The sequence below is a fragment of the Bombus vancouverensis genome, chromosome 1, assembly GCF_051014615.1.
Source record: "Bombus vancouverensis nearcticus chromosome 1, iyBomVanc1_principal, whole genome shotgun sequence".
Lineage (NCBI taxonomy): Eukaryota > Metazoa > Arthropoda > Insecta > Hymenoptera > Apidae > Bombus > Bombus vancouverensis.
Genome location: NC_134911.1, coordinates 7518719 through 7536727, shown reverse-complemented (window position 1 = coordinate 7536727; position 18009 = coordinate 7518719). Strand labels below are relative to the sequence as shown.

General features: G+C 32.4%; 2 protein-coding genes, 1 long non-coding RNA gene and 1 pseudogene across 5 annotated transcripts; 2 read left to right on the top strand and 2 right to left on the bottom strand.

Moving 5' to 3' along the window:
• The first annotated feature begins 3056 nt into the window (after positions 1 to 3056).
• Positions 3057 to 5066, top strand: LOC143303137 (uncharacterized; annotated as a pseudogene).
• Positions 5067 to 6869: 1803 nt separating this feature from the next.
• Positions 6870 to 12779, bottom strand: LOC117160607 (ecto-NOX disulfide-thiol exchanger 2). 3 transcript variants are annotated; one of them, XM_033341473.2, is made up of 10 exons: positions 12630 to 12779; positions 12218 to 12479; positions 11515 to 12104; positions 11210 to 11427; positions 10920 to 11114; positions 10598 to 10829; positions 9019 to 9125; positions 7792 to 7986; positions 7375 to 7684; positions 6870 to 7293 (listed from the first exon to the last, which is right to left on the bottom strand). In XM_033341473.2, the coding sequence occupies exons 1-10, from the start codon at positions 12676 to 12678 to the stop codon at positions 7076 to 7078; spliced, it is 2376 nt and encodes a 791-aa protein (XP_033197364.1). In that variant the 5' UTR covers positions 12679 to 12779; the 3' UTR covers positions 6870 to 7075. The 3 variants fall into 3 exon arrangements, with proteins under 3 accessions (XP_033197364.1, XP_033197365.1, XP_076473551.1); XM_033341474.2 differs by having other exon boundaries at positions 10598 to 10781; XM_076617436.1 differs by lacking the exon at positions 12630 to 12779 and having other exon boundaries at positions 12193 to 12430.
• A 55-nt stretch (positions 12780 to 12834) lies between these two features.
• LOC117160609 (uncharacterized) lies at positions 12835 to 17758 on the top strand. Its single transcript, XM_033341476.2, has 10 exons — positions 12835 to 12972; positions 13148 to 13257; positions 13323 to 13379; positions 13450 to 13590; positions 13677 to 13771; positions 15748 to 15823; positions 16156 to 16342; positions 17194 to 17306; positions 17430 to 17500; positions 17578 to 17758. The coding sequence occupies exons 1-10, from the start codon at positions 12896 to 12898 to the stop codon at positions 17743 to 17745; spliced, it is 1095 nt and encodes a 364-aa protein (XP_033197367.1). The 5' UTR covers positions 12835 to 12895; the 3' UTR covers positions 17746 to 17758.
• LOC143302510 (uncharacterized) lies at positions 13983 to 16018 on the bottom strand. Its single transcript, XR_013058097.1, has 2 exons — positions 15226 to 16018; positions 13983 to 14626 (listed from the first exon to the last, which is right to left on the bottom strand). It is a non-coding gene; the product is annotated as an uncharacterized LOC143302510 (long non-coding RNA).
• Positions 17759 to 18009: the final 251 nt, after the last annotated feature.

The window sequence follows — 18009 nt, the reverse complement described above, 5'->3', positions numbered from 1 at the left end:
GTATTACGTTTTATGGTATAACGTCATATGGTGTAACGTTATAACGTATTACGTTATATGGTATAACGTTCTAACGTATTACGTTATATGGTATAACGTTATAACGTATTACGTTATATGGTATAGCGTTATAACGTTTTACGTTATATGGTATATCGTTATAACGTATTACGTTGTATGGTATAACGTTATGACGTATTACGTTATAAGGTATAACATTATAACGTATTACGTCATATGGTATAACGTAATAACATATTAAGTTATATGGTATAACGTCATAACGTATTACGTTATATGGCATAACGTCATATGGTATAACATTATAGCATATTACGTTATATGGTATAACGTCATATGGTAAAACGTTATAACGTATTACGTCTTATGGTATAACGTCATATGGTGCAACGTTATAACGTATTACGTTATGTGGTATAACGTTATGACGTATTACGTTATATGGTATAACGTTATAACGTAATACGTTATATTGTATAACGTTTTAACGTATTATGTTATATGGTATATCGTCATATGGTATAACGTTATAACGTATTACGTTATATGGCGTAACGTCATATGGTATAACGTTTTAACTTATTACGTTTTATGGTATAACGTTATGACGTATAACGTTATGAGGTATAACGTTATGACGTATTACGTTATATGGTATAACGTCGTATGGTATAACGTTATAACGTACTAAGTTATATGGCAGAACGTAATAACATATTACGTTGTATGGTATAACGTTTTAACGTATTACGTTTTATGGTATAACGTTATGACGTATTACGTTATGAGGTATAACGTTATAACGTATTACGTTATATTATATAACGTTTTAACGTATTACGTTATATGGTATATCGTCATATGGTATAACGTTATAACGTATTACGTTACATGGTATAACGTCATAACGTATTACGTTATATGGTATAACGTCATATGGTATAACATTATACCGAATTACGTTATATGGTATAACGTTATAACGTATTACGTTATATGGTATAACGTTATAACGTACTACGTTATATGGTATAACGTTATAACGTATTACGTTATATTATATAACGTTATAACGTATTACGTTATATGGTATATCGTCATATGGTATAACGTTATAACGTATTACGTTATATGGTATAACGTCATAACGTATTACGTTATATGGTATATCGTCATATGGTATACCGTTATAACGTATTACGTTATATGGTATAACGTCATAACGTATTACGTTATATGGTATGACGTCATATGGTATAACATTATACCGTATTACGTTATATGGCATAACGTCATATGGTATATCGTTATAACTTATTACGTTATATGGTATAACGTTATAACGTATTACGTTATATGTTATGACGTTATAACGTATTACGTTATATGTTATGACGTTATAACGTATTACGTTATATGGTATAACGTCGTATGGTATAACGTTATAACGTACTGTTATATGGCGTAACGTAATCACATATTACGTTGTATGGTATAACGTTATGACGTATTACGTTATATGGTATAACGTCATAACGTATTACGTTATATGGCATAACGTCATATGATATAATGTTAAAACGTATTACGTTATATGGTATAACGTTATAACGTATTACTTATTTTGGTATAACGTCATATGGTGTAACGTTATAACGTATTACGTTATATGCTATAACGTTATAACGTATTACGTTATATGGTATAACGTTATAACGTATTACGTCATATGGTATAGCGTTATAACGTATTAAGTTATATGGTATAACGTCATAACGTATTACGTTATGTAACATAACGTTATATGGTATAACGTCAAAACGTATTACGTTATATGGTATAACGTCATATGGTATAACGTTATAACGTATTACGTATTATGGTATAACGTCATATGGTGTAACGGTATAACGTATTACGTTATATGCTATAACGTTATAACGTATTACGTTATATGGTATAACGTTATAACGTATTACGTTGTATGGTATAACGTTATGACGTATTACGTTATAAGGTATAACGTTATAACGTATTACGTCATATGGTATAACGTTATAACGTATTAAGTTATATGGTATAACGTCATAACGTATTACGTTATGTAACATAACGTTATATGGTATAACGTCAAAACGTATTACGTTATATGGTATAACACTATAACGAATTATGTTATATGGTATAACGCTATGACGTATTACGTTATATCGTATAATGTTATAACATATTACGTTATATATCATAACGTTATATGGTATAACGTTATAGCGTATTACGTAATATAACGTAATACGTTGTAACGTTATAGCATATACCGAAATTCGTTTTCACGTTATACCATATAACGTAATACTTTATAACGTTATACCTGATAAAGTAATACGTTATAACGTTATTCCATATAACGTCATACGTTATAACGCTAGGCCATATAGCGTATTACGTTATGACGCTAGGCCATATAACGTATTACGTTATAACGTTATACCATATAACGTAATACATTATAACGCTATACCATATAACGTTATGTTATATATCGTAATACGTTATAACGTTATGTAGTATCGGGGAAAAGGGCCTAAGAAACATCGAGTTAACTATAGACAATGTCACGAGAGCCGAGGCGCTGTCGGGTCTATTAATCTGTCCTCGGTCTTTTCAAGTGCCTATTTTCGTTAGAAAAGACTTACCTGACCCTGGCTACGAGCGACTGCGGAACACGTGTGCGGTGGGCCTAGCAAAAGACAAAATAGGTGCTACAGCGGCCAGAGAGTTAGTTGTGAAGCGGAGTGTGAGTTGAGAGATCACAGAGTGTGACTCGACGTACGACGATATTGTAGTCGGTCCTATTGTTATTGAGTATCGCTTATTAAACCACACTAAACCGTAAATATAACATCATTACTTGTCCTTACTCTAAGAATCCATACGTTACTGCATATTTTTGGGGTTCGAGCCGGGATTTAGAGTGCCAAGTGACAAGTGAAGGGTTTAGGTGACTATATTCGTGAAAGTGATATCTCAAAACAATGGCTGACTACAATACAGGAGAAGCAGGTTTGAGCGACGAGCAGGTGGCCCAGATGCTAATGTCTGAGCTAAAAGACGAACTGAGAAGACGACGGCTGAGACTAGCGGGCAGAAAAATCGAGCTGGGAGAACGATTGCTTTCTGCGTTACTCGTAGAACGGGAACACGGTGCACGAGAAGACGATCCAGAGGATTACTACGACGACGATCCAGAAGAAGACGTCGACGACGATGGGATTGGCGTGGTTGGGGACCGTTTGGACGTTAACAGCCCAGGAAATCGCAATCTCAATAGTCAAGACGACGGAGTTCGGGTAACTCCAGTGATATGACGATCGAGACAAGACGAGCCTAATTGCACGGTGCTAACGTTCAGAGATGTAGAGGACTCGCTAGAGAAATTCAGCGGGGACGATCTGCCGAGTGTAAGTCGGTGGATCGAAGACTTCGAAGAAATGGCAAAAGTGTTCGGTTGGTCAGACATCCACATGGTAGTTTTCGCGAACAAACTGCTCACAGGCTCCGCTAAATTTTTCGTGCGATATGAACGAGGCATGAAATCCTGGGTAAAGCTAAGAAAGGCACTAAAAGACGAGTTTGAAGATGTAGTAAGTGACCAACAGATACACCAGGAGTTGGCGAATAGAACGAAGAGACCAGATGAGAGTCTACAACGATACATGAATAGTATGCGTGAGATTGCGGGACAAGAAAGAATCGATATACAGTCGCAAATCGGCTATATTATTCAAGGCATTCCCGACGAGGTCGCAAATAAGGCTGTATTGTATAGAGCTAAGAACATGCAACAGCTGAAAGAACGCTTGAAGCAATATAAAGAGATGAAGAAGGATACGAAGGCGGAAACAGAATTTCGGGAATACAAGGACGATATGGGAAGACGATCGGAAGTGCGAGATCAGTCGGGGCAAAGAGTTAATGACAAAAGCTGTTTCAATTGTGTCAGTGCGGATTATTTGAGTGCTAAGTGTCCGGAGAAAGAAAAAGGTGCTAAATGCTTTAAATGCAACGAAGTTGAACATATGGCGACGAAATATACAGTGCGATCAAAAAAGACTGACTTCATTTCAAGACCCGAGGAGAAGGAATACGTGAAAGAGGTGTCGATAGATGACTGTAAATTTATATCGGTAGTGGATACGGGTAGCGATCTCACACTCATACGATCAAACGGGTATGCGAAGTTAGGATCACCACCTCTAGGTAATTCTAAGCTTAAGTTTAAAGGTTTGGATTCGACTGATAATGAGACCTGGGGCGAGGTGACCTCTTTACGACTTGACGATCAGACTGACGGTTACGAAGAGGCGCCGAATATATTGAAAGTCAATACAGTAGAACAGACCGACGAGACAGATGTATCACACGCACAAGAACCGCATTACCGTGAAGCGATTCGCGATATCATTAGGGGGTATAAGCCGAAGAAGACGCGGGACGCCGGAGTAACTTCAAAAAGCGTATCGAAAAGCGACAAACCCGTAGCACGAAGACCGCGAAGACTGGCGCCGTTTGAAAAAGGGGAAGTGGACGATTTGATGGAGCTGTGGACAAACGAAGGAGTCGTTAAACCATCAGACTCGGAGTATGCAAGTCCTATAATTGCAGTCCGAAAGAAAGATAGCTCCATCAGGGTCTGTGTCGATTCTCGCAAGCTACGTGAGGACGCAAAGAGGAAGATCGCCGCAACTCAAGAAGAGAATCGGGGAAGTTACAACAAAAGACGAAAGAGTGCGAAGCAGTACCAAAGGGGGGACCTAGTGGCCATAAAGAGAACCCAGTTCGGCTCAGAGTTAAAACTCGGAGGCAGATTTTTGGGTCCGTACCGGGTATTGCGAGCCATACGGAATGACCGCTACACCATGGAGAAAGTAGGGGAGCATAAGGGACCAGCGCACACATCGACGACTGCCGATTTCATGAAGCCTTGGGTCCTGAACGCCGAAGATGACGCACCCGACGACAGCGAGAATGAACACAACATCTGAGGGCAGATGTTACTGCAGGATGACCGAGTGTAGTATCGGGGAAAAGGGCCTAAGAAACATCGAGTTAACTATAGACAATGTCGCGAGAGCCGAGGCGCTGTCGGGTCTATTAATGTGTCCTCAGTCTTTTCAAGTGCCTAGTTTCGTTAGAAAAGACCTACCTGACCCTGGCTACGAGCGACTGCGGAACACCTGTGCGGTGGGCCTAGCAAAAGACAAAAGAGATGCTACAACGGCCAGAGAGTTAGTTGAGAAGCGGAGTGTGAGTTGAGAGATCACAGAGTGTGACTCGACGTACGACGATATTGTAGTCGGTCCTGCTGTTATTGAGTATCGCTTATTAAACTACACTAAACCCTAAATATAACATCATTACTTGTCCTTACTCTAAGAATCCATACGTTACTACAGTTATACCATATAACGTTATATTATATAACGTAATACGTTATAACGTTATGTTACATAACGTAATACGTTATAATGTTATACCATATAACGTTATGTTATATAACGTAATACGCTATAACGTTATATTATATAACGTAATACGTTCTAACGTTATACCATATAACGTAATACGTCATAACGTTATACCATATAACGTATTACGTTATAACGTTATACCATGTAGCGTATTACGTTATAACGTTATACCATGTAGCGTAATACGTTATAACGCTATACCATATAACGTTTTGTTATATAACGTAATACGTTATAACGTTATACCATATAACGTAATACGTTATGACGTTACACCATATAACGTAATACGTTATAACGTTATACCATATAAAATATTACGTTATAACGTTATACCATCATTTTTCAAGTAAAAATCATGCGCTATAGTGGTCAGTGATACCAAACTCCTCCTGTGTTCTCTTCTATAATTAATTATAGTTTTAACAACAACGTATTTGATTGTGTAATAAGCGTACATGTGACCATGTTGTCATTTTTGAAGGTTCCAAGTTATGTTGATGATACTGTACATACATATGCACTTATGCACATATACATGTATGCACTTATATACATACGGTTTAGTGCACGCTAAAGAGAATTGGAGAGATTTTACCAATAAGACCGAATTGAAATGAAAACTTAGATAAATCGTGTAATTATTATTTAAATTCAATTTTTAGCTTTGTATATATATAAGCAATTTCGCTGAAGTTATAATATTTTTATACATTTACTTGACGCCAATATTACACTTTATAATTTTTTAAATATAGATACCTTGATTTTTATAAGTTATATAAATGTAGTTTACTTGTTTTAATAAAATACCATTTTCGGTAAAATGCTTTACAATTAATCTTTTAATTAAATAGAAATTAAGTAACTAAATTGAAAGTATGATTACTGCTTCTATGTGTACATCGAAAGTATTTGAAAATATGTACATAAATAATTGATTTTTAAATAACTTGAAAATCAAAAGATAAAAAATAGTATAAAAATAATTTGTTTGGTAATAAGTAAAGCCTTATTTCACTTAAGGATAAATTTAATAAAATTAATATTTAATAGGAAACTAATCATTTTTCATCTTATTTGCGTTAATTGTAAAAATTATACTTGAAAGCTCAATATAAAACTTTAGTTTCCTGAATTTTTATATTTTTATTGTTATTTTAAATTAAGACATCACTTAAGGTAAGATTAATTCGAATTTCATTTTACGTCAATGATATATTCATTTTTATGAATTTTTTTATAAGAAATCCGAAATCAATTTTTATATTATTAAGTAATATGTTGCTTTTAAGCTTTCAAATAAAAATACAGTCATTTTCTTTTAGATTATTTGAAATTGCTTAATTTTATTTACAAGTGTTTTGCTCAAGGACGACATTGCGAAGTAAAGTCTCGCTACAAGAATTATAAGTATCACAATGAAAATTAACATGACAAGACACCATAACATGATGGTATTACAAAATCCTTTAATAGATATCTTATTAATTTTCTCAAAGATAATCATCGATACATATGAATCAGTGATTACGGTAAACATTAAAACCTGAAAATTGCCAACGCCTTTCCATGTTCGCTCCGATTCCGAATAAGTCCTGTTTAAAGACTTGAGGAAATCGTTGCATCAGTGCTTCTACTTCATTGGGTTTGATACCTGGTTCCATTTTTTGTAAATAGGACCATAAATAATCTACACTTGCACCAAATGGATGAATATGTAAAAAGGTTGCTATTAATCCTATAATCATAAAAAATGTATTTATCAAATAAATAATATTTGAAATAGTTGGAAATTCATAGAATGATTCATGGAAACTACCTATCAGCTTGGCATCCTTCTGGGTAATTTGTACGAAGTTAGACGTTAAGACTAATTGCTTCGGAGTTCGGGGCTCCTCACTGACGTCATCATCTTTATCTAACGTTATAATCTCGCTCTCACGAGGTTCTTCTTTTTTCGTGGCATTCAGTTTGACAGTTAAATCTTTAATTTTCTGGTCATCTTGTGCTTGTTGTTTCCTTGATTGCATCAATTGTTCCTGCATGCCTTTTAAAGTTTGTTGCAACATCTTCATTTGTTTATCCTTCGCATCTATTTCACTTTTTGTTTCGGATTTTAGCAAATCTACCTACGAAATAAAATAAAAATGTATTCTTGTTTGTTTTACTATTTCTTTTTCTTTATAACAATTTTCTCGCATTACAACTTAAACATTAAATCAAAGTCATCACATACTTCATTTTTATATGCCTCTAATTGACACCGAAGACTATCATTTTCCTCCTTTAATACTTGTAATCTTTCAATATCATTGTGTGCATCCGATTGATTGCGTGTTTTTTTGCGTTGTGGTTCCTCTTCTGAGTCAGAAACTTCCATTTCTCCTTCACCTTCCATTAGAGATTCTTCCAGCTGTACTGCTTTAATCTCCTATTGCAATGAAAAATCATCACTGAGTTCATCCCTATTCAAATTTATCAATAAAGACAACATCAAAAAACATGCCTATATATACATATGTATGTGTGTGTGTGTATATATATATATATATTTATATATATGTACACATACATATGTATGTATATATCTGTTTTTTTTTAATATCACTATAGGTAAAAAGTTGATAGAATATAGTTTTAACTTCAACCATTTCTCATAATCTAATGTATTTCAAAAAATGCATTTCTATAATGTAAAAGTCAGTTTAAATATTATGCACATAAGATAATCCTTATAATGGATGACGACAGTTCACTTCTTAAATAAAAATTGATGTTTTCAGAAATCACCCAAAAGATGCTTACCTGAGTAAAATTTCATAGAATAGTTTACATAAATAAAGAAGTAAACAAACTAAAGAACAAACTAATAAGAAAACAAGTATAGTAAGGCATATATGATATGCCTTTGTGTATACGTGTGTAGGGGTTGTATGTGTCTCGATCAAGCATACCTATCTTTAAAATACAAAAATGAATAGGTTTATTTCTTAACTATATATCTATGTCCTTGTTCTCACAATTTCATTTGTATTAGCGTAAGATGAGAAATCCGCTTAATAAAAGTGAAAATTATATTTTAGATTAGAAATTGTTGTTGGTTCGATTGTTACCTGTTTAAACTCCAGTCAATGGTACCTGGCCAATTCAAATGAAAAAGTCTATTCTTTACCTTTCACGTTCCATAATTCCCAAAAAGTTTAAACATCAATTATACATTGTTTGTATAGAGTATGTCTGACAAGACGCAACAAAGTCATTCATACTCTTTGATCACTACTTACCTTCCTTTTTGAAAAAATGTGTTTGCAAAACGCGTGTGCCTGGCGCATGGATGAACGTGCATTCGCATAAAGAAGCGCTTTGTGACTCGTAAGACTTTGTCGATGATTACTGTTGTCTAATTGTAAAAAAAAGTAACATACTGGACACGGGCTACTAACATGGGAATGCAAATACATACCGAGGATTGTTTCTTCCACATTTCGATGTTCTTCCGTTGAGCCTTTGTGAAGTGATCCCAGACCTTCTTGTGGCTGGCCGCAGTAAAGACGCGTTCAATCTGACTGACTGTTGATGACATGGTCGCATGTTGCATACAAAAACACAACAAATCTTCTGTTGTATACCCTGCTTTAAACTCTACATTCGTGTTGATCTAATACGTAACTCTCGTTAAAATCATCTAGTGTATATCACGCGTATGTCATGTAATTTATACACATTTTTTGACATATTCTTTGCAATATTCAGTCACAGTATCGCAAGTGTTATCTGTACCCCCTTCAACAATTTTTCTATATCTTTCAAATTCGAACGTTTCTTTTCAAAATACATTTGTGATTTTAATGTTACTTGAATATTTATTATCTCTCACTTTTTTTGTCTTTAGGAAAATCTTCTATATAGCAAATAAAGCAATAGAAAATAATCATGAAATTACTTATCCAAGTATAATATTTTCAAAAACTGCTTTCACCGTCGATCAGGGATCCTTATCGGAGGTGTTGCAATTCGGCTGTCAATCAGTCTTTTCAATGGATCACGATTAGTGCTTGTTTTCTTTAAGAAAGTCTGCACTATTTTCCTAACAACTTACAACATGTAGAGGCTTCCGACGTTAAAACGATGATCTTACGCTACGATTCCACATGTCTTATTTTGCACTAAATAATACACTAAGCTATTTGTCGACTACTTTTATAATCGTATTCATATAAAATTGCTACATCAGGTTAACTGATAGATTAATATACCATATTGAGAATCATAGCATAATGTCATCTCCGCAACGAATATTTAGCCCATCACCCTTAATCCTTAGCATTGCAAGCATGCAATTTTTAGGTACACTATGTTTCTATAAAATGAATTTTTGTAGTATTTGTGCTCTTTTGTTCAATCATCAGAGCCTAGAATCAGAAGACAGGATATCTTCACCCACCTTATTTTCTCCTACTGTCTTTGATCCTTCTATCGAGTTGTCCCGATCGTGCATTGACCACAATACACTCGTTACATAATAAATTTCTTACAATACATCTGATGTTCTGATCTTAATAAGAATGAAATTTTTCCACAACTGAGATTCGATACAAAACGATCGACGATGTAACTTTCAATGTTAAAAATTTTATTTAATTTCATGTATTTGCCATTGGAAATGTCAGAATCTTTAATATCAAAAGTGACGTACTTTTACAATTATTATAACAATAAATTCTGCATTTATTATATATGTATGTGTAGTCTAATTTAGCTAATAGGTAGTAGCTAAGAATTTACTAGATATACAACAACAGAAAGTACGCACTTCTGTTATTACAAGATAAGCGAAATTCTGATGCAACCGCATTTTATCATTTCTCGTATCGAATACTTAAAGAATTTTAGGACCCTTACTTTATGGTAAAAAAACTTACCAGGAAAAGCAATATGTATGTAGATTTGCTCTTGTGTACATAAATAATGTACAGTGGTACAGAGCCATGTTATAGAAAAAAATATATATATAAACATGTATATAGTTTATAAAAACGTACATTGTATTAAGAGTCCTTGCATCCTTCCTTTCATAAGTTCCTTTGCCTTCTGAAGTTCCTCTTCGTATGCGACTTTTTCTGTGAGTAACCTTCGAACGTGAGAATTCGTTGACTGAATCATCGAATAAAAAGTGTTAGCGTTGCGTTTGGTGCAGTCTCCACGCTCGAGCCATGTTACGACAACCTGGAATGATTTAATGCGCTTGTTTTGTAACGTGACAGAACGCGTTTTCTGGAATTCAAAAGTTTTAGTCTGCAGAAACGCTTAACAACGCTTAAAATATTTTACATAATAAATACGTTCACAATGATAATTACTTACTTGCACCGCTTTCATAAAAGTATCGTCCTGCTTAATTTTCTCGCAAATATTTGATGCTTCATGATCTGTATAATGTACTACTGGAGGAGGACTGGACGGTGCCCTCTGTCTTTCTTTTTCAACTCTTTCTCTGTGGCGTTGTTCTCTCTGTAGTTGACGTTGTCTACATTCCCATTCATATTGGTCATCCCTAGCCTATATTTTTTATCACGGTATAAGTAAATAAACTAGTATTTATGTATTTACTTAATTTTTTATATATTAAAAGATACTGAGCACTATGTACAAACCTGAGCAAAATCTACATGAAGCCTGCCTGTGTTTGCAGGGTCACCACTGGATCCTATTCTAACTCTATATCCAGATAAATAAATTGCAGCATCAACACTACTCTCCAGTACGAAACGTATATGACAAAAATTTTTTTTAGAAAGTCGTAAAGTAGTTATTTCTCCGCATCGCTCAAATATTTCTTGAATAATCGTTTCTGTGATGTTTTCCGGCAAACCTACGTGATAATATTTACAAGAAGTTATTAGTTTTATATTAATTTTGAGTTTGTGTACAATATATAGACGGAATAAATTGAAAATACCTCCGACAAAAATTGTTCTGCATCCTGGAGGCCTTTCACGGGTTGTTGGAGGTGGAGCATTTGGATTTGGTGGAAACAGTGTACAACTTTTACAATGTATAATTTCTTTGGTACCTTGTGGCGTTGTAGGTGGAGGAGGTAAGGCACCACTCATAATTTGGGCAGCATCGTTCATTATTTGTTCTGGTCCTAATATTTGTGCACCTATCATACTACCATCATGTGACATCATTCCCATACTCATAGGCCCATAACTATGAGTATGACCCATATGTGGCCCAAGTGTCATTTCACTCATCATAGGTCCCATTGGACCCATTGGACCCATTCCCATCACTGGATATCCTACTCCCATTCCCCAAACTCCTGTTGCTTGTTCCATTTGTGTTCCCAAATTCGGAGTATTACCAGTATTTGATGATGATGGAATTTCATTACTATTCGAATTACTAGTATGACTGTTATTGTTACTGGTAGAATTTATACTGTTTCGATCATCTGGTCTTCGTTCTTCTCTTCTATCTCTTTCGCTTCTTTCTTCCCTTCTTTCTCTATCACGTTCCCTTCGATCGCTTCGATCACTTCTAGATCTACTTCAAAAATATTGTATAATATAATAAATGCAGAAAAAATGCATAATATGATTATGATGTTAACACAATTCTATAACTTAATTACGTGAAACAGTAAGCAAGAAAACAACCTTCTATTGTCTCGATTATCTCTATTGTCTCGGTTTTCTCTCTCACGTCGAATGTCACTTTTTTCATTTCTTTTATCACTATTATCTTCAGAAGCTTCTCTAACTACCGGTGGTTGGTTTTTATTTGTACTAAATTCTAATGGAGAATCATTCATTCCTGGCAGTGGTATCGGTGGAGGTAAAGGAGGAAATCCTTGGCCTGCCAACTCCATAAAACTTTGTGGACCTGCGATTGGAGCAAGAGGTCCCATCGGTCCTATACCTAAAGACATACATGATATCCTTAAGTACGAGGATTTTTCTAATTATAATAAGATAAATGAAACTTTAAATACAGTAATAAGGAATACGTGTTTCGACAGATGTAAATGTATTATAATGTAAAGTATATGGTTATGACTTTCAAGCATACCCATTGGTGGCATAGCGGCCGCTGGTACACCCGGAAAATTGTAAGCCATTTTCTATTAAACTTTTCACAGTGCTGCAATTATTCTTTGACAAATTACAAATAGTAAAAGAGATTGAAGAAAATAAGTTTACTCTTTTGGGATTCTAGATCATATCGTTGCAAGCTCTGCATCCAATATGGCAGGAAAGCGAATGTAACCTCTTTAGTTTTAAATTTCTCAATCGGCTCATTTCTTCGATAATTTTGATGTTAATTAATCTTGTGCCATGAGAGACAACGAGTGTACTAAAATTATCGGATCGAATGTAATTTTAGTACCGTATAAGAAGAAGCACGTTGAAAGGCTGGTATCGTTTACCTGTTATCGATTGTCGACATCAATTTACGTTAGCAAAAATATCCGCCATTTTTAAATCGTTCCTTATGTTTCTTTGAAATAGTTGGCAAATTAATATAATTTGTTCTTCAATAATTACTTAATATCACTGACATTTTGTATTATATTAGTTTATTTTCAGGTATCATGAATGGATGAAGTCCGCAGAATTACGATATTTTACTGGTTCAGAGATGTTAACATTGGAAGAAGAATTTCAAATGCAACAGCGATGGCATCAGGATCAAGACAGTAAGTAACTTTATTTTTAAACTACATGTTCAGTTCTACTGCTGATATATTTTTATTTGTTTTAGAATGTACTTTTATCATTTTGGAAAAAACTGTTTTTACTACATCTGGAAACGAGATAGGTACATAAAACATTATTCTATGTTTAACGCTATTCTTTTCATTATGTATCAATATCAATGAATTTTTTAGAAGCTATGATTGGAGATACAAATTTATTTTTTAACGAATCAGATCAGCCAAATACTGCAGAAGTTGAAATTATGATAGCAAATGTTACTTATAGGAGAAAAAAAAGAGGTTGGGAAGCTATGATTCTAATGCTTCTTTATGGTATATGCTTTATGATGTCTCTTTTTTCTGTCATTTATGCGTCTTTTTTTATTTTAATAAAAATTAAAATACTTTTCTCAAATTAGGAATCAGCGTATTAAATGTCACTAAATACATTGCAAAAATTAAATTTGACAATGAAAAGAGTATAAAAATGTTCGAAAAATTGGGATTTCACAAGGTAACCTGTTTCTTAAAGTATTCATTTAATAGGAATAATACTTTATTGTCAAAATATATATAATTTATATTGTAAAATAGATAGAAAGAAGCCAAGTTTTCCAAGAATATACTTTTGAAAAAATAGTAAATCGAGATTGGATAGACTGGTTATATTCTGACACTAATATGGATGTAATTACTTATGAAGAGTATGATAAAGAGAGAGAGAGAGAATAACCCTGTCCATGATTTGTAATATATTTATAACAGAATCAGTAGTATTAAATGTTTTTTCATAATTTTCTTATATCACGAATTATTAAATCATGGAATTCTAAAAACGTTCAAACATTTGTAACTAATATGTTATATCATTTTATGATATTAAATAATTCTCAATAGCGTAGTTAGTTACAATTGATATAACTAAGCCATGATTGCTTTTGATTGTCTCTAAGTGATCATAGTTGACTACACGTGTGTGGTGTACGCAACTTCGACGAAAAGCTGTTTTGAACGTAAAACTTTTTTACGTGTTCAATTAATTAAAAATATATCTAATAATATATTTGATGTAATCCAAAATATACGTAAGTAATTAACTTTATTTACATTTTATTCTTTTTTCGTTCGCTTACATTAAGTTTGATTTTATTGATAACGTAGAAAAAGTTTGCCCAAAAATAATGGAAAAATAGACTTAAACTGAATGAATCTTGTTGTCATGTCGATTTGTCATTATGGAATGACTCGAAAACTTTATTGATTATTTAAGATGAAAGATTTTTTACAGCACGAATGTTTATGTTATCTAAATTATAATACAAATTGAAATTTACATGCATCTATCTTTGTACATCTTCGTCTTATAACTCTATACAAATATAGAAAAATAATAGTGTTATTATATAATATATTTAATTTATGTTATTTATATATATATAATTATTGTTATTCGAAAACTATTACAAAAATCTGCAAATGTTACTCAATATGCAAATAAATATTGGCAACAACAATGAAAGTGATAGAAGTTAAAGATATTCTTTCAAGTTTATAAGTTTTTTTCCCTGATAAGTGCATTTATGTAATTATTTCGGAATATGTTCTTTCTAATCATTGTAGAATAAAAAAGTGTATAATATTCGAAAAAGATCGTAGGTAGGTTAAGCGATAATTTGAAACAGAAACGGATTAGAAAATGTGTACCGAAGGACGACAGCTATCTACTATTATTCAACACGTACGCAGAGATATGTATTATATTTCAACGCGTATACAGATTTGGAAGAAGGTATAAGTATAAAAAACAAACGTTGTATAAGATAAGAAACTGTTTGACCCAAAAAAACTCTAAATTTAAAACAATTAACTTTTGCATTCCTCTTACAAGATATCTAAGAATTATTCGCCAGATTTCTACATTAGTATTGCGTTTATGAAAATTCGGAAAAATTTTTCCTATTTTATTACCTGTAAAAATATACCGCATTGCGGCACCGTTTTGCCTTCTTCGCCTTATTCTATCTACATCTATCAATGTATCTCCTGCAATTATATTTAGATAGTGCAGAGCCTAAATAATAATTTAACTACGTATTAATCACTTGCTGGTTTACTTTTTTGTAAAAAATCGAAATTTCAGTGATCGATGATAATAAATTTCGTTATACAATGAGCACGGTGAGTTTACAAAGAAGAAAATAATTCTGATAATATTGCAATGTATAGTAGATACATATTTCTAGTTCCAATTAATTGTACCATGTTCGTTATAATCAAATTTTAGAATTTTTAGAATTCTTAATAATATTCGTTGCTTCAAATTCTTTGAATATCTATATTAAAAAATCTTATCATTTTTATATATGTAACATAACGCATCAAATTTCAGATAATAAAGCAGAAGTGAAATTGAAATTGGAAACCCGTGGAAAACTTTTCACAATTATGTCTCTATTAAAAGTATTCCAAAAGTTGAAAAGTTCCGCGCAGAAAAGACCATTACTCTTCAATTCAATGATATACGGTTCTTTTTATACCGGTGCTGAATTCGCACAACAAACTTATAGTAAAATATTCAAGGTAATATCTCTTTTTGTACGATCAAGGTATACGATTGTAAGGATCAAAATTTCGGGAAAAATATTTTAACTAAAAATAATATTACGTAAAAAATAAACAATATATACAGAAGAGGCATATAATGAATACATATATAAAGAAAGTTAACAGAATAACAAACAAATTTCTTCAATAAAAATGAAAGACAAAGCAACTACGAAAGGTATAGTAGTATAATATATACTACTATATCACAAAAATATGTTATTGTATAATATTTGTTAACGTTTTTAATTGATTAATTGTTGCGATTGTAGTTTTCGTTATCACCGGTATCAGCAAACATTGAAGAGACGAACACATTTGAAATTAAGAAACCACTATCTCTTTGGATAAGAAACTTTAATCAAAAGTTGGGTTTATTGGATGAGAATAACTCAGCGCAATCGAGAAGTTACAATTGGGCTCAACTTAAACGATATGCTATTTATGGTTGTTTCATTGCAGGACCTATACTACATGGATGGTACCGCGTATCACTTTATCTTTTTATACAATGCTTTATGCTATTTATCCGTTTTTATCACTTATCATCTATCACATTATGCTTTTCTGGTTACATAGTAAGGCACTTTATGTATTAGGCGCATGCATATGCATATGTGCTTATATATGTGTCTATACATATATATGCAATTGTGTTTGTAACAAATGGAACACGAAAGTTATTGAAAATGTCTAATTTAATAATTACAATATCATTAAACGACTAAATTTTTTTTGATCATACAAATATATTTTTTCTTTAAATAAAAATTGAACATTTAAAATAAATTAAAATATAAATAATAACAATAACAACAATAACGACAACGATATTAAAAATTAAAGCACTTGATATTGATATTAGAAAGTTAAAAAAGGAATTATGTATATATATATATATATATATAAATCCTATATCGATATATAAAAAAATTGTCAAGTAATTGGTTGGTTTTATTTGATTTTGATAACGTTGATCTTTCGTAGACGCTTGTTATTATAAATATCAACATGAAATAAATTGTCTGTCCACTGGATGACGATCGCACGATTGCATTCATCGGCACGCTGGTCTTCTGTCGACTTGTCACCTTCGGTGAGCTTATTCTATTTTGTGATTTGCAAAACTTGCTTGTATTGTATTTGTTAATGCCAATGTTATCATGAACTATCATGATAAAATAATAAACATTAAAAATTACTGTATCTTACTATCAATCGATCGAAATCATATCTTTCCATAATATTTATTAATTTTAAATTAACATTTAAGCTAACGTTTAAGAATCAACTAAAAATCAATTAAATTATTCAATGTTGTGTTTTCATCAGGTACAAATGGTTGGATATATTTTATAAGGGCCAAACTATAAAAATTGTCCTCACAAAACTTTTGGTCGACCAATTTATTCTTACACCGCCATTAATTACGCTGTTTTTCATCAGTTTGTATTCAATTTCTCTGTATCACATATATATATATATAAATTTTATATATAGTATTCATATTTTTTCAATCCTTTTAAATAACATTACACATCTCGTTATCATATTCCTTAATGTTTTAGGTATGAGTTTGATGGAGGGTAAATTGAATCCATTGGATGAATGTAAAGCAAAATTTTTGCAAACGTTCAAGGTAATTTAAATTATTTTATTCTTAACAGTCAATTGATTCTAGTTTTCAATCTAGTTGGATTTCTTTTTTATTTTTAGACTTCCTGCATGTACTGGTTACCAGTTCAATTTTTAAATTTTCTACTAGTACCGTCAGCACTACGAGTCTCCTTCGTTAGTATCGCGGCCTTTTGTTGGGTAAACATACTCTGTTATTTGAAAAGTATACCTGTATCCGAATGTAATAATAATCAAATAAAATATTGATTTCCTGCGTTAATATCTTTGTTTCTGCATGTTAAAGTTCACTAAAATCTTAGTATAACAATGAGCATGACATATTTAAATAATTGTAATTTAGTTTAGTTTAATATATATAATACGTAAACTTAAGTATTTGTCAAAGAGCATTAAGAGCATTAATAATTGAAATATTTTTAATTTCTTTCATGTAGGTTCCGTAAAAAAACTCATTAGCTTAATATTAGAAAGTGCCAGAATAATTTGAAATGTAAAAGTATAACGCGTTTA

What these genes read in the sequence shown, in the direction of transcription:
- LOC117160609 (XM_033341476.2), top strand. Translation starts at nt 12,896, where the DNA reads ATGAGAGACAACGAGTGTACTAAAATTATCGGATCGAATGTAATTTTA. An exon ending in ATGGCATCAGGATCAAGACA is followed by an intron (nt 13,258 to 13,322) that starts GTAAGTAACTTT and finishes TATTTGTTTTAG; the next exon opens with AATGTACTTTTATCATTTTG. An exon ending in GATTCTAATGCTTCTTTATG is followed by an intron (nt 13,591 to 13,676) that starts GTATATGCTTTA and finishes TTCTCAAATTAG; the next exon opens with GAATCAGCGTATTAAATGTC.
- LOC117160607 (XM_033341473.2), bottom strand. Translation starts at nt 12,678, where the DNA reads ATGGCTTACAATTTTCCGGGTGTACCAGCGGCCGCTATGCCACCAATG. An exon ending in GGCCGCTATGCCACCAATGG is followed by an intron (nt 12,480 to 12,629) that starts GTATGCTTGAAA and finishes GTATGTCTTTAG; the next exon opens with GTATAGGACCGATGGGACCT. An exon ending in TGTGGAAGAAACAATCCTCG is followed by an intron (nt 7,987 to 9,018) that starts GTATGTATTTGC and finishes TCATTGCAATAG; the next exon opens with GAGATTAAAGCAGTACAGCT.